General features: G+C 40.7%; 1 protein-coding gene across 4 annotated transcripts in view; it reads right to left on the reverse strand.

The window, feature by feature from the left end:
* Positions 1–4270: 4270 nt before the first annotated feature.
* LSM6 (LSM6 homolog, U6 small nuclear RNA and mRNA degradation associated) overlaps positions 4271–22028 on the reverse strand; it is a 57340-nt gene continuing 39582 nt past the window's right edge. The window contains exons 1-4 of one of the 4 annotated variants that reach the window (XM_075024021.1): positions 11057–11155; positions 9634–9746; positions 6055–6168; positions 4271–4533 (exon numbers count right to left, since the gene is read on the reverse strand). In XM_075024021.1, the coding sequence (XP_074880122.1) occupies positions 4499–4533; positions 6055–6168; positions 9634–9727 (243 nt within the window). In that variant the 5' untranslated portion in view covers positions 9728–9746; positions 11057–11155 and the 3' untranslated portion in view covers positions 4271–4498. Of the gene's footprint in view, positions 4534–6054; positions 6169–9633; positions 9747–10449; positions 10607–11023; positions 11156–22028 lie in introns of those variants that run through there. The other 3 variants (XM_075024116.1, XM_075024286.1, XM_075024211.1) reach the window with 3 other exon arrangements.

Genomic DNA, 22028 nt, shown 5'->3' on the forward strand with positions numbered 1-22028 from the left:
TACAGTGTGAGCCTCCTTCCCTTACAAATTCAGCCTAAAACCCCCCCAAACCACCCTTTATTTTATTTGGTAACTACTGCAGCTGTTCTGCACTAGAGGAGGGGGTTGAGGAGAGAGAGAGTGAGGTGGTGCAGGGCTCTTTCTAGATCTTAGTAAGAAAGGCCCAGCCACCAATAGCTTAATGCTTCAATAAGACAGAATAAGACAAGGAATACAGACAGCAAGTAAATTGTACATCCCTTCAGATGCTGGGCACCCTGCACTCGTGTAGCATCAGACGGAGCCCAGATGGATTTTCCCACGGTGCGCTGTGCAGAGAAGATGCAACCCCATCTGTGGGGAGCAGCTCTCCCTTTGCACCACTTGAGCTATTTTACAATTTTCTTACAAGAAAACAATCCTCTTTCTAAAGGATGTTCTCATGAGAACTTGTCGCTGCTCTGTTAGATAAAGGCAAGGCCAGGCAGGTGGTGTAATCACGATACTGAGTGGGAGCTGCCCGTGAGTTATGCTGTTACGATGAGCTGCCAGAGGTGTCCTGCGGCCGAGGGGTCCGTGCAGCCCAACGGAGACCTGGAAGCCACGCTGGGCGTGCGGCCCAGCCCAGCCTGAAGCTGCTGTGTGGATCACCGACTCCTAAACATCCCTCAGTCAGGATCAACACAGCAGCTCAGGAAAAGCCTCCTCCCGTCCAATTTCTCAGCGTTGGAGAAGTTTGGCACAGGAACTTGAGACTTTGAAACTCCTGGCTCCACAGTTTGTTTGCTTTCAAAACTGACACGGGGCTGGAGCTGGCCACGGGCATGGGTTGGCATATTAAGGATCAAGCATTGCTTTGGCACCATCAGTCAAACGTTTGAAGGCCGTCACTTTGCAATTTCACACTTTCTTGGCTACTGTGAACAATGCAGCCGAAATCTGCAGCTGTGGGGCACAGCTGGTTTTTGGAACTGGGTAACAGCTTTGGGACTTAATGGGCAAGTCATACCCAGAAAGGGTCTTGGGTAGCTGTTTTGTCATTGTAACATTGTGAAGAAGATGGAAGGAACTCCAATAAATAATGTTCAGAGTGGTTTGCGTTAAGATTCCCTTTGAACTAGGAACCAAGTGGCAACAAATCATACAACTGAGTGATCATCAGTGTATATACCTTTAAAGCAAAACCTTCCTAGCATGCTCTGCTCCCTTTATATAGGGGCACTCCAGGGCACTGCAGGCTTTAGTAGTAACCTGGCTTCTGGCTGCCCTACCTGCCACGCAGTGAGTACTTACCTCCTTCTTCCAGACTTGCTTTCTCTAGTTCCACAGGATGTGTTGCGCTGCTGTTCCCAGCCGGACTTTTGTTTAAGGAGATGTGGCTTAGTTTGGTTTTTCAAGTGCAAACAACTTACACTGGATGTGGGGATGTAGCAAGTCCAGAGTTACTGCTCTTCCCAGAGTCTATGAACACATGGAAGGGGGTGGGGTAGTGGTTGAACGGCCTTGGTTTCATGAAGTGATCTCATAGCATAGAAGTACTAACTATGTACGTGAATGCAGCTTTAGCCTTTGAAATTCAATTCATTGTTTGTTAGTTTCGGATTACTTAATTTTGGGTGCATTCTTCTAAGACAAGTGATGGACAAGCACTTGCAAGTTGCTCAAGGGGTGTTTCATTGTCAGTCCTCGTCTAGATGAGCTTGATCCACAAGTAAAACCGTTTTATACACAGTTACTGGGGCAAGAGCACTATGATATGGTAAATGAGGTAACATGAAGGACACGAGCATTAGTATCTAATATAGTCTTTTGTGTGTGAAGACGTATTGCATTTGTAAGAGTGTATTTGTATCTCCCAAGGGGAAAAAGATCTTATAAATTAAGTTAAGTCATTTTTAAGGATCAAGAGTTTGTGAAATACACTGTTCTACTTTGATGTTTACATACATATATAATGGAATGGCTTACTTTAAAACTTAAACTTTGGATAGCGTTCCATGTGCTATTCTGAAACTTGTCCGGCCAGTGTCTGATTTACTTGCAACTGGTATGTTGTCCTACAGAATATAGTAAGTCAAAACAAAACCTAAAAGATAAGTAAAATAAATCCAAGATGAATGTTTCCTCCAGCTCAAACCAGACTACATCCAAACACTGGACTGCCCAGATGAAGTCAAGCTTAAATGTACACTTGATTTAAACATAGGGGCTAAAAATTGAATTAAGGGGGAAAAATCTTATAAAATGTAAACAAAGGTCAGTGACTGTGGGAATTAAATTTTTAATTTCTTTAGCTACTTCTAAAATTTGCATATGAATTACAACAGCTCATCTTTAGGGCAAATTTTCCTATCTACCTCACATAGTAAATAGTGACTTCATGATCTAGAATACATTAAAAAAAACCCTCAGCAGGTAAACTACATAGTATTTTCTAAGTTCAGATTTAGTATGTGATTAGACCATCTGAAGTAGCAGATCACAACTAAAAAAATGTTTTACAACTAGACTTGTAGAAACACAACTGCAGTTAAAAAGTCAGCAATGCAAACGAGAGTAAACCAAAGTCTGTGCAAAATGTGTTGCTATAGGTGGGTAGGCGGAAGAGGGGACAAAGGTGGAGAAAGAAGAGGGGAAAAAAAATAACCCCATATTAAAATTTTAAAAAAGAAACAAACAAACAAAAAACCAAACCACCAAACCCAGAGAGTCTCCAGGAATGAAAGCATACCGTAACCTGCCAGCTGCATACAGATGACAAAAAAAAAATAAAATAGAAACTGTATGCTCCACTTGGAGATACGTCCTCCTTTTTTTAAAACAAGTCACTGAAGAACAAGCTGGTGATTTGTACTTACATCCTGGACCCTTTTAAACCCTTGTCAGAAAATGATAAATTATTGAAGCATATTATAAAGAGCATCTCTAGATCTGTGTTCTGTAATGGCTTCTGAAGTCTTTCATGTGGAAAGGTTAACTACTGATTGCAAAATAACTTAGAATTATTCCTTGATCTTAAAAAAAATAAATATATATATAATTAAAAATTTGCAACCCAGGTTCTCTCCCTTGGACAACTGAAATGTTACTATTCTCTGCTTGCTTTAGAGCTACTGGTACTTGGAAAGAATGGGCCAATGTTACATTCACACAATTGTCTTGTGTTTATCCATCCACAACTAGAAATATTTTTGTTCCTGGAGGCACTATAAACCACCAAAAGAATGAAGCAGGGCTTCAGAAAACTAATTTAAAAAATTTGGCTAAATAACCTCACCATGAGGTACATTACCCGAACTTATAACTTTATCCAGAGGAACAAGAAAACATTCTGAGTATATGGATGTTGAGTGCAGTAACACTCGGACTAAGAAATATCTGAACGTTCAGGGTTTTTTTCTTGGCTTACTGTATGTAAAAAGAGAAAAGATCTTTTATAAATTGGATGGATTTTATAAATCCATGTAAAACTGAGCTGGATATAGTCACTGGGCTTTGATTATCAGGGAGCACTGTTGCAAATTATAAACAAGTTCTGATGCCATTGCCTACACAGAGGTTCCCCCTATCTAAAGCATCCCCCATACTGCAAGTATTTGTTCTAATTTCTGGCTAGCACATGAAAAAGAATATATAGATGGTACTAGGTTGGGTAGGAAGTGGATGGGAGAGTGAACTGTCTGAGGAGGATACACATGGCATGTTTGCAAAAGCTTTTAGATTCCTAGTCTGCTTTCAGGAGTAGCTTTAGATATTAGTTAAAATTGCTTTTTATTGAAGAAGTCCATTGTGTTTGGTAGTGATGCAGGGAAAAAAAGGTAACTGCAAGCTCAGGTAGGGTGGGAGATACAGAGGCAGGAGGTGAAGCAGCTACTAGCTGTTAGGGCACACCAACAGAGAGCTTTTCACCTGTGACTGACTTCTTCAGCTGGCACAGAGCTTTCTTTTCACCCTTAGGGCTTTTCTCCCATTTGATTCAATTCTTTCCCCACCCCTAACTGTTGAAGTGTCACTGTTGATCCCTTGATTCAATCCACAATTCAAGATTTTTTGGACAGCTGAACTTTTTACCTGATGACTCTTACTAGATTGGCATTTAAAGCTGACCCTGTGTTTTCCAAAAGGGACAGGTCATTGTCACCAAAACATTAGTATTTCCCTTCCCAACATCAGTTAAACTATTGTTTTGCCATCAATACAAGGCTGTGATTTGCAATTACTCCATGCCTACTTACTTTCCAATCAGTATTTCTGTAAATGTGAGCATAATTAAATGAGCTGTTGCTTTGAATTAGTCTTGCGGCACTATTACATGCTTCTCTTTTATTTTTTTTCTGTACAGTGGAACAAAGCAATGCTTTGAAACAAAAACATTTGGGAAGTTTACACTGGTTTACATTTATTTAAAAAAATATTTAAACACTTGTGTATTTCACCTGTAGATTATTAACTACAAATCAAATAGGGCTCATAACTTCGAAGAGGTTCACAAGTACAAAACAGTCTCCTTCTGGCATCTTCACATCCTCCTCTTCTGTGTGCTTATGTACAATACTGTGAAAAGGAGAAAGCGGCACACATAAGAGAGCCCTGGTAAATAATGTGCAGAAGCTTGTTTATTTAAAACATCTTGTTTCCATGGCTTGTAAAACAAGAGTGTAATGAATCTCATTCAGCATGCATGAAGTCAGGAAACCTTTTAAGTCCAGGTTTCAATAAATGCTATCAAATTTACACATTATTTATTACTTTGGTTCAGTATTTATTATATTTGCAGCCAAACTACACTCCAGCAGATGCAGGCTGAACAGAGGAAGAATAAAGCCAGCTACCCTGCAGCATTACTGAGGGGAGCTTGAGAGAGTTTCTAAGCAGCAGAATTACACGTGTCAGACACTAACGCTATGGTCTTTCAACAAAAGCTGGAAATCTCAAGCACTTAAGGCAAAACTAATGATTACCTATGAAGGAGCAGACATCTTCCACCTGCTTGGCTGGTGATATCCCCAGAAGAGATCTATTCACAACATGAAACTGCATTGTGCTCCTAAACCTGGGGTGTCTCAAGTTCTCTGCTCAGCCTCCTGCCTCTCATCCATTTGTTTTAACTTTTATAATAGATTCTTATTCCCTTAATTGATTCTCCAGCTGCAATGTCACTGCACTCCTTAGCATAATAATCCAAATTCCTTGCAAAAAGTATTTGGCCTCATTCAAGGATTATTTATCCTCCCAAAACACTCTTTCACACTGGTGCCACATTCTCTTTGACTCTTTTTATAACACAGGATTCAGTTCTTGTTTCTTTTTATTCCCTCCCTCCATCCTGTCCTCCATTTTCTTCTCAAGTAACTTGGTCAACCTCTGCTTCATTTACGGTCTCTACAAGCCTCCTCACATCTGACTTGTGAACCTTTTCTATTTTTAGATATTCTTCTCCCTGGGATGTCCTGCTATTACAGCCTAACTGATACCACAGAATCATTTCAGGAGCCTGAGATTGTCCCTGAAGTGCACTAAAATCCACCTACTGCACTGGGATATTCAAAGGCTCAATAGTAAAGTACAAGTGATTTTCTTGACTGGTGGTAAAATCTTTACTCATAAAGATAACAACAGCCTTCAGTACTAATGAACAGCATTCATTCAGGTCTGGACAACTGCATCACAAGCAAGTATTACAGTGTCATCAATATCTGTGCTGTATCATAAATTTACACAGTAGTTTGCCTAACAAAACACAGAAACTTCTATGGAGCAGAGGCCATCTAAGCAGGCAGTAAGTGCAAAAGAGTAAACCTGTCAAATGACAGGAAATAAGCTCTAAAGAAGGCTAGAAAAGAGCATGCTTCTCTAAATGAACTTCAAGTTCAGAGGCAAAAAGGGCCACAAGAATGCAGAAAAGCACAGACACTGAAAAGTGAAACTGTAAAAAGTAAATACGTTAAGGTTTCGAGGAAAGCCTAAAACTAATATTCTTACAGGCAGCTTGCTTACACCTCAGCCACTCCTCAAATTCAGAAGTAAATACCAAAATGCAATCTTCTAATGAGCAATAACATAAGGAGGAGTTACCATTATTTCCTCGGATAAATGCATCCCCGTACTTGTTCTTTAATTGTCCATTTACATATTCTTCAGTCTGTTCCAGAGCTATGTTCATATACCCATCCAGGCAAGCCAGGACACCTGAAGAGAGTGACAGTTTAAAAACGAATCAGCTTAAACTTATTTTAAAACAAACAAAAATGCTGTGTGTAGCATTGTGTTTGAGTAGTGCTGATAAAACCTGTATCTTCATAACAAACTAAGAGCCCAAGCTTGGCCAGATGAGTCAGTAGATCAGAGTATTCTTCAAAGAATTAAGCTGGGAGTGACGAATCCCAGGCACCCTAGTAGCAATTTAATCAGTTGATACAAGAGTTGGGGGGAAAAAGAAGTCATTAAGGTATGACTTTCAAGAGATTGACAATTTCCACTTTGAAAGTTTAAGTTGTCCCTTCTCACTTGTGTTTTAAGTCACACACCTGAAAAGAACCTGTGACATTAAGTGTAACTGGATAACCTAAGGGCAAGGCTATGTAAATTGAGTTTTCATCAAAACTTGTGAAGGATGTAGCTGAAAAACAACCCTTTTAATACAGGACACCATACACACTTTTTCTTATTTATCTTCATGCTTACAGATCTAGAACACTGGCTGCGAGTCTCTGATATAAACAAAATTCTACATCATTTTCAACAGGCAAAGGGTTTTCAAATGACACTGAAATTGTCCCACAAAAATAAAATTACACTGTTTAATTAAAGCAACTCAAGAAAGTCTCTGCCATTTGTAATATTAGATGTTCTTTTGATCAGGAAAATATGCATTTGAGTAGCCCTGATTTTAGACAAGTACTTACGTTCTCACTTCTCATAGCCCCTGTTGAAGGCTGTACTTTGTTCACACAGTACTTCCTATGTGCTGGCAGCATGATAGCATTTTTTCATTCAAAATCAGTCCTTGGTATTTACACCCACCCTTAAGATCAGAACCATGGCCATCTACAAATTTAACTTGCCTGATCAACAGACTATTCGTGTAAGAAACTACACGATTAACAGATATAAAGAATTGCTCAGAGAATGCAATCTGATTTGTTAATTGTGCACATAAAACAACTTGCACACACAGACAATACCAATTTTTTCCTCTGTTTGAAAAACACTTTATTTACCTGGCATTAAAACCTGAAATCTAGTGTATTGGCTGTACTTGAGGAGGGGGAGAAAACTCCAGTCTGAGAATCCTGCTCTAGGACACGTTCTCATTTTTCAGAACAGTTACTGTAATATCTTCCATTAAATAATTAGGAATTCAAGTTCTCCTGCCAGCTTGTAACAGTTTGACGATTACTATTTTCCTTTATATTTTTCTTTCCTCTTGTTTCCACAAAAATAGGAAAAACTGAGTGCTCACTAAGTGTTACTAAATGCACCAAAAAACCCAAACCAAACCAAAGTCAGAACTCTTTTTCACTCCAGTAATCCCAAGTGTTCCATGTAACAACAGAAAACAAAAAAATGTTTGTCCAAAATTAAAATTGGACTGTGGATTTTCTTAAGCTACCACTCAGTAGGCTGTAAATGCAGTATTTTCAAACTGTTTTGCTCCTAGAGTGCATTCATGGTTGTTCCACTCTCTTCCTCCATTTCTTTGTGTTTACCCTCAGGTCACTAATGGTATTAAATATTGTCACTGCCCATCCTGGCTAGTACTTTATCTGTTTTATCTATATGTAGAGATGTTTAAACGTACATATCAATCTCTAAGCATAGAAATCATACATATTAATTTATCACTGATTACTTTCCCAGAGCTTCTTCCCCTAGGTGTGCGCAGCACTTGGCAGTGAATCAAGACATTCTATGGTTACATGTCAACACTTGTATTAGGCCACGTTTGTGCATGTGGTGGCTTGGAGGGTGGAGGTACAGACATAAAATTAGCAACACAGCCTAGAGGAAGAATCTAGACAGATCTGCAACAAAAGCCTGAGATGCTGGCTTTTTTAATGTTTGGCTTTTACAAATGTTGGTCAAACTTCTGCAGAAAACAATCTGAATGCATATTTTTCAAATGAGAACAGTATACAGGTTTTTAACTGCAGGATCACGTCAAGTGGGAAGGAAGAAAAGCAGAGTGAAGTAAGGAAGGGAGGGGAAAAAATCCAGTAACAAATAAGGGTGTTCAAAGGAACTATGGTTCGATTCCTGGTAGGTCTGATTGCAGGCATGTTAGACTAGCCTTTTTGAGGGGAAAGCTGAGCAATTTATCTGCAGCAGTTACAAATGGATCTTACCGAGCAGAAGGTATCAATGTTCTCAAAGAAAATAGAAAGTGCATCCAAAAACCAAATCTGGCTTGGCCCTGCCTTGCATGTACCTTCAGGTAAATGATGACTTGCTTTAATTGACTTTCATGAGCTGTTGCTACATTGTCCTGCAAGAAAGAGTTCATGGAGGCCAAAGACCAATGAGAAGCAGTAAAGTTTTTAAGCCATCAACCCCACCTGAAGTGCTCAGACAACGCAGTTCTCAAAGAAATGGCAGATTGCAAATTTTTTCAGCTGAGAGACACTAAAGAGGAACAGGAAGGGATAAGGCGGCACTGCTTGCTGTGAGTGAACCATAACAGTTTAAAACTGTCATAATACAAAGATTCTTTGTCACAGCACAAACAAGTCTCCTCTCACAGTGCTGAGCCAGTTGAATTAAACCTATCTGAAGTGGTAATCTGTAGCAGAACGATAATGTTTAAGTCATTTCAGAATAAAATGTCTAAATTGGGCACAACAGGAGATACACGATAGTTTTACTTAAGTTTGGATACTACTAAAAAAATTGGACAGGCCAACAGTCTTATCCTGATGGGAGTAGGACCAGGACGTTTCAATGAACAGAGAAGTTTAATTTACTGGTTAAAAAAACCCTATAATCCTACATACAGTGCATGAAGGTATACAGATAGGCTGAAGAGTTGTGGAATAAAACTGCTGGACTGTGTTAAAATGAACTGGGCATATAGCAGCGAAAGCCACAGTAAGCTTTCTCCTGTATCTCCATAAGTCTTGATCCAGCACATGTCTAGGCAGTTATTTAACCAAGAATGTAAATAACGCTTTCATCCCTCATGTAAAGAGTAGGCTTATGACTGATAGCACAGTTTACTGTTTGAAGATTTTTCTGGACCAAGGTCTATGCTAGGAATTGGAGAACAGGAAGGTGAAGAAAAGGGTAGTTCCAACAAGGGTTGCTATCAGAGCACTGAAAAGGGAACTGACCGGCCATTTCAGGAATTGTAATTCCAGCCAATCTTTACAAATATCAGTTTAGATGCTCAGAATCATCCTGAGACTCCAGCCTAACCATCTGTGACTAAGGACACTAATGATTTAGATAAGTAATTTTAATCTCTAAATCCACCGTTAACCTCCTTTTCATCAGTTTCTCCAGAGCTGATTTTCTATTTTTAATGTCACCATTCTGAGACCTATATTCACACACTCCAACATCTGGATCACACTGTTTTGCTTTTCAAAAGCAATGCATCTGTTTTGGGCTCTTCAAACAATGACTTTACTCACTGTGAGAAACAGAAGGAGAACTTACCTCGATAATCAACTCCAGAATTTAATTTTACGACAACTGGCCTTCCAATGATTTGTTTTAGAAAGTCACTAGGGGTTTGCTTCCGTAGACTCATCTTGATCTTTTCTGGTAAGCTGGGAAGGTAAGTGAGAGAAAACATTTGGATAAGCAAGACGCTCACACATGGTCTTTAAACACTCAGTACGGACAGGCAGTCCCCTGACTCTTAGTACTTTCAGTAGGAGAAAATTTCGAAGGAGATAAAAGCAAAACCTTAAGAGTGGAGGTGGAGAGACAGAGCACCTAGTATTAAACTTTCCCTTTGGCATTTCTGTAACTTCTGAATTCAGTAAGAATCCTTGCGTGCCACGCTGTGCATCTTGTAAACTTCCAACAGAGCCAAAGGCCTCATCATCTCTGTACACTTTTTGCTAAAATGGTTCTACTAAAATTAAGAGAGCTAAGCCATAATAAGTGGTTCGTATCTTTAGGGGCTGGAGAGAGAAGCCAGTACATGCTCTATACACAGAAGTCTGTACTGGAACAGCAAGAGAAGGTTTTCTGATCTCAGCTCACAAATATGAGCAAAGAATAAATTTGAAAGGATGCCTTCAAATGAATCAGATAAGTTAGACTAAGTTTAGAACTGAGGCTTGTGATTAAGTTGTACAGAGACCTGACAAGATGCTGTGATTTAAAAACTGCTGGTGCAGCCCACACCCAGTTTGGTATGAGACCCTCCTTCAGTCAGTATTGCTTAACTTCTGCTTTGATATCACTTTGCCTAAGTAACAGCTGTTGGGCATTTTTAAATCAGCGGTAGACAGTAGCACTAACGCTGGCTCCCAGTTTCTGTGGCAAACCGCCGTAAGCTCCTCCAGCCGAGCAAGGACCGTCACCGGTTTTCCTATCGACACACAATCTCGCGGGCGATGCTGGCACCGCCGGGCTCGGTAGCGCAGCACTTTATAGCCGAAGCTTTCCTGGGAAACGAGCGGTTTTTGAACCACAGGCACCACCCCGCCACCCCACCCGCCCGCCCGCAGGTAAAGGCGCTCCGGTTTTACGCCCCGCTCCAAAAGCGGCCTCTTCGAAACCAGCTAAAACGGCGCGAAACACGTCCTGACAAACGCCCCTGACAGAAACCCCGGATGGGGTGTGAAGCTTTAGTGCCGCTTGCTTCAAAAACCGAAAAAAAAAAGCAGAACCAACGGCCGCAACGGGCACCAGTAACGGCCGCAACGGGCACCAGTAACGGCCGCCCCCGCGCCTGCCGCACGCGGCTGGGGGGGTACGCGCACCTCACAGGAGCCCCCACCCCGCAGCCCACGCAACGGGCAACCCCCCTGCGGCCCCCTCCCCGCGGCCCGGAGGCGGCGGGTCAGGCGCCGCCGGGGACCCCCCCCCTCACCGCCACGCTGGGCCGGGCCCGCCCCGCACTCACCCGCCGCCGCCGCCTCCGCCGCGCCTCACGCCCGGTGAGCCCCGCCCCGGTACGGCGCGGCGGCGGGGACAAACCTCCCCGGGCGGGAGAACTCGCGGGGCGGGGCGGGCAGGCGGGGGTAGGCCGCTGAGCCGGCCTCCGCCCGGTCGGTGCGGGCCCGCAGGGCGAAGTGGCGAGGTGCTCGTCCCGGCCCCGGCCCCGGGCGAGTTTCCCACCCGAGTCCGTGATTTTGGGTGCGTTCCTCCGGCCCCGCTCCCGGGGGCGGGGCGCGAAAGGCGGCGGGTTTAGCACCGTGGGGACGTGGAAGCACCGGGGATTGATTCCTCGTATGAGTCCCCCCAAAACCTACCCGGCCGTGCTGAGAGGGGTTCAGTGCCGGGACCCGCGGGCGCTTCGTGAGAGGAACTCCGACTTCTTCATCGTGCCTTATGGCTTGCTTACACTTAAGGCCCAAAACAACGTCGCATCGATTTCTTACGGGAAAATGATATGACCCAGTTTATAATTACATTCTATTATAGTGAAATCCTATTTATTCCAGAATGATCTTGTCTTATACGGGCCTTACCGGAGACATAAGTGAGCGTCTCGCAGCCGTCAGTGCAGGTGTCCTTACTAGAACTAGAGAGAGAAGTGGTGCTCGTTTCGTTTTACAGATGAATTAGTGAACATAAAAGCTGAGAGATTTTTTTTCAAATGTTACCTGGAAAGAACATGGCACAACAAGAAGCTAAACTTTTGTCTTCTACTTCTCCCTATCTTCTCACCCATCTTTTCCCCTTTCTCCCAGCTATCCCCTAATGTCTGGAAAATACTTTTTTTTTTTTTTTTTTAAGGGGTTTAGTACTGTGACAGGAGTTAATCAGCTGTGAAAGCTTCTGGAGTGGATTTTTTTATTCTTCCATTATTGATTTAGTATCTTGGTGAAACTCTTAATTCTCATCATAGGAAGAAAATGTGCTAGGGCTTGTCAGAACACAGATTTGTATTCTCTCTTCCTTCCGGAGTTGTCTATCTTCTCTTTTTGAACACATATCCAGTAACACTTTTTTTCCCCAAAGCTTATGCTAAAAAGCTGTAAGAGTCGAGGTCTGCAAACCTGACCAAGTTCACCTGACTGTCCCAGAGCTCCAGCACAGGCACGGCCAGGAAAGTTGTGCCACATTGTGCCCGTGTTTCCAGGCAACCATCATATTATTCAGGAGCATCCAACTGTGCTTGATTATATCTAGTACTTGAAGCAGAAGAGAAACGTAAAATAGTTACTCTGGGCAGCAGGCTTGCAAAGTTTTATTTGGCCGCCTGGCTTCAGTGCATAATGTTTTGATAAGGGGGAGTATTCTGGTTTGTGTTGTTATCGATGTCTGTGATAAAGACCGGGCAAGTAGATTTTTCATGCTTGGACTGGTAGACTTTCAATTTTACAAGTCCATCTAGGGATATTTTATGGTTTGGGAGCCTTCCTCTTTGTTTTATTTCTTATGAGTTTGTCTTTATAGCTTGTATTTCCTTTTTTTGCTAGCCATCAGAACCTGATGAGCTATTTTGCCCTCTGCTCAACAGGCTGCTTTCTAGCTAGCTTAGGCATATATTTAGTTACAGTTCCTATGTGTGTGGACACTTTGGTTGTTTGATGTCAGTCAACAAAATCCTTCCACTTTCCTGCTTCATCGCCTATTAACCTCACAAACACATCTATTTTGAATCACGGGCATTGAGATTGGCAAGTTTTGTATCCTTAGCTCCCCTCTTTTATGGTTGGAGACCAAGTCATAAACCCAAATCTTAGGTAATTTTCCTTAGTTTGCCAGAGGTCTCGAAGCAATCTCACGTGCTGTTTCTAGTGGTAAATTAACCTTTGTGCAGGAAGGCGTATGTTGCTGAACACTTTGGTGTAGCGTGATTTGCACCTGGGAAGACAATTCCCATCTTGTACATTCAGGAAGATTATGTCATCACATCTGTTATTAGGCAACCTAAAGAATGTGTTATTTCCTGAGTGACAAAACCTCAATGACCTCAGGAAGGTGGTCTTCAAAGGATTTAAGTAATCCACATTCAGTGGACTTCTTAAAGATTTCAAAGCTTCAAGAGTGAAAATAGAATTAAGGCGTCATTTGCTAATTATTCTCTTTTGTTTGTTTGTTTATCGTCTAGATGAAAAAGGATTTTGATCTAAAACATCGCATACCTTGCTATCAGTAGATTCTTTTAGATACTACATTGCTTTATCCTTTCATAGTGCACTATGACAGCGCTTTTTCAGCTGTATAACTCATGGAAATCAGTGAGATGCTGCCCTTGCGTTTTAATCAAGATGAACTTGAAAGGTGAACATTGTAAGTGGTAGAAATTATTTATAATTCGGTAATAAAAGTTTATGTCTAACACTCCAAATTTCATACATCTGCTGTGTGCTGGCCTTGAGATATAGAACAATTGCAATTGCCTTTACATTTGGCCTCAGATGAAAGGTCATAAATTACAATGATAGAGTTCGTAGTCGTTCCCAGCTCACAAAATTTCCATATTAACATCTTCACCTCAAACATAAATGGTTACAAAGTTACAAAGAAAAGAGTTGTGTTGGCCTTTGTCAACCGAACTTAATGATTGAAGTCGGTGGATCATGTACTATTGCTAACTCTTAAACATAAAGCATTGCAGAATCCTTGTTCAGAGGACCTAATTAAAACTTTACAGTTAACTTTAAAAATTAAATGGGATTTGACAGTCTCTCTTTTTCTCTCTTTAATGCAATAAAAACCACTTCAAAGTTAGGAAGGTTTTTCTCTCCCAGCTACTTGAAATAAAAGCATTTCCATAGAGCGAGGTGGCTATATAACACAGAATGTGTTAAAAGTAGTATCCAATTTTTCTATTTCTTGTGAAGTGCACACCATTTATGTAAGTTAAATGCAGAAGAACAGCAATGCAGATAACAAAAGAATGTCTGTGGCAGATTTTGAATTCAGCCTAAATAATCCCCAGCTACTAGCAGTAGATGAAAAAAAGACGACATAATAAACAGTCCTCACCTGAAAATTGTGTCAGAGAGGACAAACCCATTCTGGCCACAATCACAGCATACCCCATAATTTTAACAATCAACTTTGGTGCCTTCTTAGATTAGAAAGAAAAGAAAAAAGAAGAAAAAAAAAAGAAAACATTGAGAATTATGCAATAAAATAAAAGGCCAAGAATGAGTTCCAAATGCAGGGAAACTTTTCTTGCTCAGAGCCTGAGAGTGTGGGGGCAGAAGGAGATGTCAGCCTTTATGAAGTATTGCTGAGGTGGAAAAGCTCTGCAATTCAAGATTAGCCCTGTTATTGTAGGGTTTCCAGAGGGCCCTGAAGTAAACATGTTATTACATTTCTGGAGTTTGAGAGGTGGAAGGTGAGATTCTGCTCCCACTGAAGCCGGTGGAAGCTTTGCTAATTACTTCTCTGTACTAAGGACGCCTCCATAAGTTATTGAAAATACACCTGAAATCTCAAAACAAATCCATCCTGATGAGCTGGGACCAAAAATACAACCGTTAGACTGATAGCTGTCACAGCTTGGTTTTAGAAACTTCTCAGCAGTGGATCCTGGCTGCTGAACAATCCGTTAGCCCACTGGCCTGATCCAAAACTCCCCCAGTGGATTCAGGATAAGATTCCTAGGCTGCAGATCCTTTCCACCCACTTTGGATCAAGAAAGCACCATGCGTGCTTTCTCCACAGCTATCCCACGGGATTCCTAAGGGAGTACCTCACGACAAGAAAGCTTTTGCAACCCGCGTGGCTCGTCTGCTTTTCGGTCCTGAAACAACGCCCGTGCCAGAAGAGTGGGGATTAGCTCCCCCCTCGTTGCTGCAGACCCCCGGGCTGTTGTGTGATAGCAAGCTAGTGGGTATGATTTGCTGAGGGCTCTGTGTCTCGCTTTGCATTGTCAGAGGCTGGGCTCCGTGCAGAGAATAGATCGGTGCCAGGTCTGCACTTTGGCACAGGGCTACTGAAGCTGACCTTGTGACTCTCCTGAAGCTGGCATCATCTCCGTGCTCTCCGTCCCTTTCTTTTTCCTTCTGGGCCGGGTTCTTTTGCAATGAGTTGTGCTTCTTAGAAGCCTTCTTCTGATGTCCTGAGGGTGAGGAATTGGACATTAAGGAGTTGAAGGGTGCGGGAAGAAGCAACAGAAAGGAAGTATTAGGACCTCCCTCCTTTTCCTCCTCAGCAAACTTCCTGGTAAACAGCGAGCTGTCAGCAGGTCTTCAGGGAGCTGGGGAGAATAATGTGAGAACTCAGCCAGAGGCTTTCTCTCTGTCTCCTAGACTTTCAGGTCTGCAGAAAAGAAAGGGAGGATCCCCAGAAGCTTTCAGAGTTCACTTAACTCCCTCTGAGTTCCTGGGAGTGCTCTCCTTGGCTTCCCCAAGGGACAAGCTTTTTCACGAGCCTTAAGAGGTTTGACATCCCCTTTTGCATGCATTTGGATGGGAGAGTTCAAGCCTTTCAGCCTTTGAACGATAGTCTATCTGTCGCTATACAGTAAAAGATCAAAGATTTTTTCCCCTTAAATGAAGGCTTAGTTATCCAACATTATTTCCCATGCCATGCTAAGATCATCAGAACTGCTGATTCCCAGCCATGTTCTCAATTAAAAAGTTAATGCATTTTTAAATTGGACCTTAATCAAAAAATACTGGGTTTGTGCTATAGATTTTAGATAGAAGAGCCTAATAAAATTCTGTTTTCTTCAAGTTCTCACATTATGCTCACCACCTGGGGATGTTCCTGTCCTCCTCTATGGATTAAGTGACATGATTACCTTTTGTCACATGTTTGCCTCTCCCACCTTCTGTTGAGTTAAAATATAGTTTGACAGATCATGTGAAAATTGTGCTTTCTATTAAGTGAAGGCTGGATGCTCCCTTTGATTCTTTCTGCAACACTTAGCTAGATTCCATCCAAAATCTTCTGGAATTGGACACATCCTTTTGTGTTTAGACTTTCTAAAATATTTACATTAAAGAAACGCATGTTCTCTATTTTTTTCCAGTGTGGAATATCAATTCCAGATTACATTTCAATGTAAAGTTTTCCATGGTCAGCTCAATGATGCTAATTCCTTACTTCAGGTTGAAAACTCTGGTGTCAAGTTTAAGCACAGACATGGGCTGAAGTGGTTACTTTAAATTGACCTGCTGGTGTAAAGCATTCGCAAGGTTAGTTCCCAGCTCCCCAGAAATGGTTCTGATGCAGACCTGGGGATATGAAGTAAACATGAGGCAGCTCTAATTTGTAGTGTGGTAAAAACAATCTATATCCTGTTCCGAAATTCAGTGAAGAAGGAAGATTAAAAAAGTGTTCAGCCACCTTTCTGTCCCTCTCTGACCCTTTCCACTTCAGCATCCAGCTGATGCTCTAGGGAAGAAGTATCATCTGACTCATAGGACAAATAAATCTCTTTTTGGGAACTGACTGGATCTGCCATCACCTGACTTCTTCCAGCCTCTCAACCCAATTTTTCCATTTATCTGACCCTCCACAGGTATTTCATATAGGGGGAAAGTTTGTGTTTGCCTCTCCTGAGAAAGAGCTCAAGAGCCTTTCCATGGATTTCAGCAAGCAGCAGATTAGGGATCAAGCCTGAAATAAATTGAGTGGGGTTTTTTTCCATCCACACATTTCAGTCTTCCAGAAATTGTAAGACATAAGCCTCAACCCAGCAGTGCTACTTCACTGTATGGAGCAGCTAGCACAGTTTAAGTACTAGTTGTAATAGTAGCAAATTGAGTTTTATTGATATAGACCACAACATTATATAAAAAAGAAGTGTAGATAATTCTGTGAAATTCAAAGCATTTGCTGACACATACCAAGAAAAAATACTGGAAAATGAAGGCATGAAAAAAGAGATCGAGGTTTCAAGCTCTGGACTTGCAAGCCTTTGTTTTTGTTGGTATTGTATATTTGTACAGTATGCGAAACCTCCTTAGACATTACTGAAATGCAAATAAAAAAAAATAATCAAATGTTAGAGAGAAAATAACTATGCAAAGATGATTCAGTTTGTCTATGTGAGGAGCACCTTCGTGGATATTAGCCAGACTGGAAGTCACATGTGGAGGCTACGGAGTCAATGTTTACTCTGCTGACTGATACATGTTACTATTGTGAGGATACTGGAAATAGGCAAAAATGATGGTGTTCATTGTAACTCAGAATACCTGGGTTCTCATATGCCTGTGCCAGAGGCTTCCAGGGTGACCTTGGGTGAATCACATCCTCAGTGGCTCAGTTCCCACATTCAATTAACAGAAATTTGATTAGAGGGAAGAAGCTATTTTTATTAGTATAAATTATTTTTGAAGTGGAGAGAAAGTAGGGAAGATATATGCAGAAAAATCTCAAATATTCCTAGTTTCAGTAATTTTAAACATAAATATTTAATCTACTGTTAATCCAGGAAGTGAAACAATTAAGTATTTAAAGTAATGGGGATTGTGCTATAATCACTCTGGTCTTTCTGTGCCTTTACTACCTGGAGAGCTCAATTTCTTTAGAAATAAAATGTGATTTAATGTCAATGTTAGGTCACTCCTAGAGCATTTGTGAGCTGGTATTTTCCAGTGGCCCCAGTTCTTGGCCATTGACTACAAAATCATTATTTCTGAGGTTAAGGGAACAAAATGGAATGTGATTATTTACAAAAATAGTTATTATTTACAAAAATGTTGTTATTTACAAAGATAGGTAAAATCAAAAGGGAGGACTAGAAACTGTATATATGCAAGATAAACAGTTTTGTTAGGAATAGAACAAAAGCATAAAGTTTCATATTAAGACAAAAGTTAATTTTTAACTGAGTACATTATACAGCTGTCTTGTCTCTTAAACTTTATTATAAATTCAATGGATACACTAGCAAAAATAAGGATGCTATCTATAAATATTGATCTGTCAGTGTGATGTGCCTGCCTGTGACCCAGTCCCCAGGGCCTGCAGTTTCAAAGGTAGTGTAACCTCAAGCACAATGTTCAGATCTGATTCCCTGGTGTCCACATATGCAAGAAAATATTCCTATATACTTTAGTCTTGACTGCTTTTACAAGAAAAAATGTATTACTGGAAAAATTATATAAACCAATATTGAAGGTTATGTACTAACTCCTCCAGATGTGTGATAACAGGTATGAATGAATATTATCTTCTAGGAGGGGGCAATGATGCAGGGCAACTGACTCACTGTTCCGTGGTCCGTTCTTCGGCTTTCAGGCAAAACTGCCATCTGTGCTATCAGTGCAGCTCCACTGGTCCTAGGAATCGTTGGAGCTTTAGGGCAAAACCAACATCCATGGTTTTTTCACTCACCTAATCCTACCTAGAAAATTTAGAGGGCAGTAGCATAAAGTGCCTGTAGCAATCCAGACCACCTGTCATTAAAAATTGCACCTTTGCTACTGCCGGTGGACCCGCATGGATGTTGAAAACAATGGAGAATGCTAAGAAAACACTCGACAGAGACAAGACTTGTGACTGTGAAACTGAAAAGGTTCAAAAGACTCTTCTGCGGAGAAGAGAGATGATACAAAAGCCTGATCAGTAGTCCTTGCAGGCTTTTGTGGCTAGGAAGATGTTGGCAACATTGCTGTAAAATGGGTTATAAATCCTTATGACTTGGATCATTAAAGAACTACAGCTCTCATTACTTCACTCTGCTCTGCTCTACATAAACAGAGGACTTCATTCTACAAAGAGGAAGAAAATCCCCTCTGCATTCAGGAGAAGCTGGAAGGTGAAGAAGCAAGCTGCGTTCGTACCATGCATTCATTGCTTTTCTTTGGTTTCTTGTCTCATTTCACTTCCAGCTCCACATGCTTCCACATGGAGTGACACACACTCGGGTTTCCTCCATGACATATGTCGAATCCTCTGGTCTCGCCTCATCAGACCATATCCCAACCATGCCATCTCCTCAGCTACTACATTTTTCTTATGCATTCACCTTCCTCATCCAAATATATTTTTTTTTCTTGAGGGTTTTGGTTTTTTTTTCCATGCTTTTCACCTGGGCTCTTGTCTACTTGGAACTGACACTACCAATTGATTTCACATAATGCACACAGCACAGCCTAAATATATATTTCTGTCTCTGGGTGTAGGGTTCAGACATTAAAATCAATGCCTTGGAGGTGAAAGGCTTCATCGTCCATAAATAACTCTTGAGCCACTCATTTCAGCTCCTCAAACAGAGTATCAACAATGGAGTATGTCATTTGGAAGATGAAATTTGAAAATACACATGCTATGCTCACATGCTGAAGTTTCCCCATTTGGAAGGAATTCTAACGGGAATGGGGAACAGCAGTGGATTAGTATTTTTGCACAAAATGGATAAGGAGATTTTTATTTTTTTTTTAATAATAAAGAAATATCTGTGATAATTTTAGCCCATTATTGAATAATGAATAATAAATGAATAATCACACGCTGTGTGAACAATTCAGGGGTACGTCAGCAAACAATGCAAATTTCCAGTTTGAAATAAGCAAGTCAAATATCGGACAGGCTAGTCTAGAGATGTAGGATCTGTTCTCACTTCTGTTGCTGAGCTGCTCTCAAATGTAAAGACAGGTTATCTCACTTCTCTGTGTCTCAGTTTCCCTCCTGTAAAACAAGAAGAATGATATATCTAAAGTGCTTTCAGATCAATGGATGAAAAGCTTTATGTAATAGCAAGGTATTATTAATATCCTAATGATGCCATGAGAGAAAATGATCAATAATTATTTATAATTTTCTTTGCTGTTTAGGAGGTATTTTTCTACTGTCTATATTTTCTAAGGTCATATGCTTAACAGCTGAATGTTGTCACTTCCTTGCGGAACATACAAGTCTTTTTGTATCTATATGATATAAAGATGAAAACCAGGTTAAATTCTGGTATGTCATTTCTCTCAAGGCTGGAGGGCCAAAGTCAAAGGGAAAATCTAATGATTTACTGCATGAGCAAGTGCAAAATCTATGCATTAATAAATTCTACAGGACTGTATATTCATGCTTTACTGCTACTGTTTTTTAAGCTTGAATTTTTTTAGGAATTAAAGTAAAAAGGGTTGCTTTCAAAAATTGCCCCACATTAAATAATCTATGCTTAAGAAATTGTGTTTTTATTTTTAAAGTAACCTCATTACTACCAGACTACTTTTTCCTTTTGACAGTAAAGCAGAGTGCTTATCTTCCATATTTTCATAATGAAAGCTCCCAAGCACAGGATACTGTGGCAGATTTACAGCCTGCGAGCAGCAGAACTGACAGGCATTTTAATATGAAAGGAGATATGATGTCTTTAATGTACAGTGATGTCACTTCTAACAAGGTAGAAGCCTGCTTTTTGCACTGCAATCACCATAAGAAGTGAAACCTGTCTGCTTCGGGAGTGACCTTTTAACCCAGGAAAAGGTCACAAATAATAGAAAAAAAGACGGGACTCTGCTTACTCAGGTGGAAGGGCACACTGACGTTGGAGGAGCAAGGCTATTGTGGATGTGCATTATCTCCAGGAAGTTGAAGCTAGAAATAGTCTAGCTAGAGCTAACCTTGAGAACAGAAAAGGAAAGGATAATGAAAATCCTCAAGGGAGTGTTAAACTGAAAGCTAGATTGCCTGTTGACCACCTTTTTTCCTTCTATCCAGCATTGATTGGCCCTAATAACTTGAAAGTGATATTGACAGCAATATAGTCTATCATTAGCTGGACACAGGATTCTTTCACTGAGAGAAAGGACAGCAACCCAGTACCAAAACGTAGGTCTTTCGTTCTACGTTAGACCAATGAATTTACTACTTCATCTAGGAAATATTTGCCAGTGATTTTAAAGGCTGATTTAAAATGTGCATTTCTTAAGTCCCTTCTTAAAGGTGCTTCCAGCTCCTGACTGAAGCTGCACCATTCTTAAACCTTGTATACAAGAGCATAAGATGAAAAGGCCGTAAAATGGCAAGAAATCTCAAGGTCCAATAAGTACCTTGTGTTAGCATTAGGCTAGTGACTTTGGTTAAAGACAGGAAATTAAAATATGTGGGCACCTCTGTCTCTCTCTTTCTCTCCCCCCACCTCCCCCCACAAGACATTCACTTCCTCTAAACTAAAATTCAAGAAAATCAACTTTGAATATCATGTCTTTTGGTATTTTGGCAGTTTGATCTTGAAGGAACATACTAAAGAGATGAAAAGAACAACAGAAGAAGTAATTCTGTTGTTTTCTATTCTCTTTGCAGAAATCTTAATTTTAAAAGAAAATGCTTTTCAGCAGGATCTGAACCATGATGTTCTCCTAGCTGGGGTGGCGGGGCACTGAAACAGTAATAGTCAAGTAAGGCAAAACAAGGAGGAATTCACAGTGTTGGCCAACCTGTACAGTGTTATCCCCAAAAGGAAGCATTGATGTCAATACAGCTGCATATCTGTGTGTCCTGCAAAATCAGAAATGATGGCTGACCTCGTGAAGATGCCTGTAATATTCCGCAGCTAGTCCTGTATTGTTTTGAATTTAACTTTTATAAATGAGTATGTTCTTAGAGGTGATGTGATTGGTTTTAATTTACTTTGAAACAGCTCGCTCTTTTCATCCCTCTTCAAAATGGAGGGAAGAGAAACTGCAAGTTTCATATGGAAGTTTACATATAGAAATAATCAACTCATATTTCAGTAGAAAATGTCAGAAATACTGGCAGTATCAGTGAATTGTTCTCCTCATTTTGAGCCTGTTCTTCTGACAGCAAAGGAACATTTCAAAGATAAGCCCTGTGTATGGTTGGAGATATGATAATATTCTAATTATATTTTCCAAAAAGCAAAAATACTGGGAAATGAGGTATGATGTGATACTGCTGTAGATCCATAGATCCCTGAAAAGAAAAAAAAATCAGATGCCATTAATGCAAGTTAATGGTTTGGAAGATCCTGTAATAGTTTTAAAAGATCTGTG

Source organism: Buteo buteo, chromosome 1, assembly GCF_964188355.1.
Source record: "Buteo buteo chromosome 1, bButBut1.hap1.1, whole genome shotgun sequence".
Taxonomy (NCBI): Eukaryota; Metazoa; Chordata; class Aves; order Accipitriformes; family Accipitridae; genus Buteo; species Buteo buteo.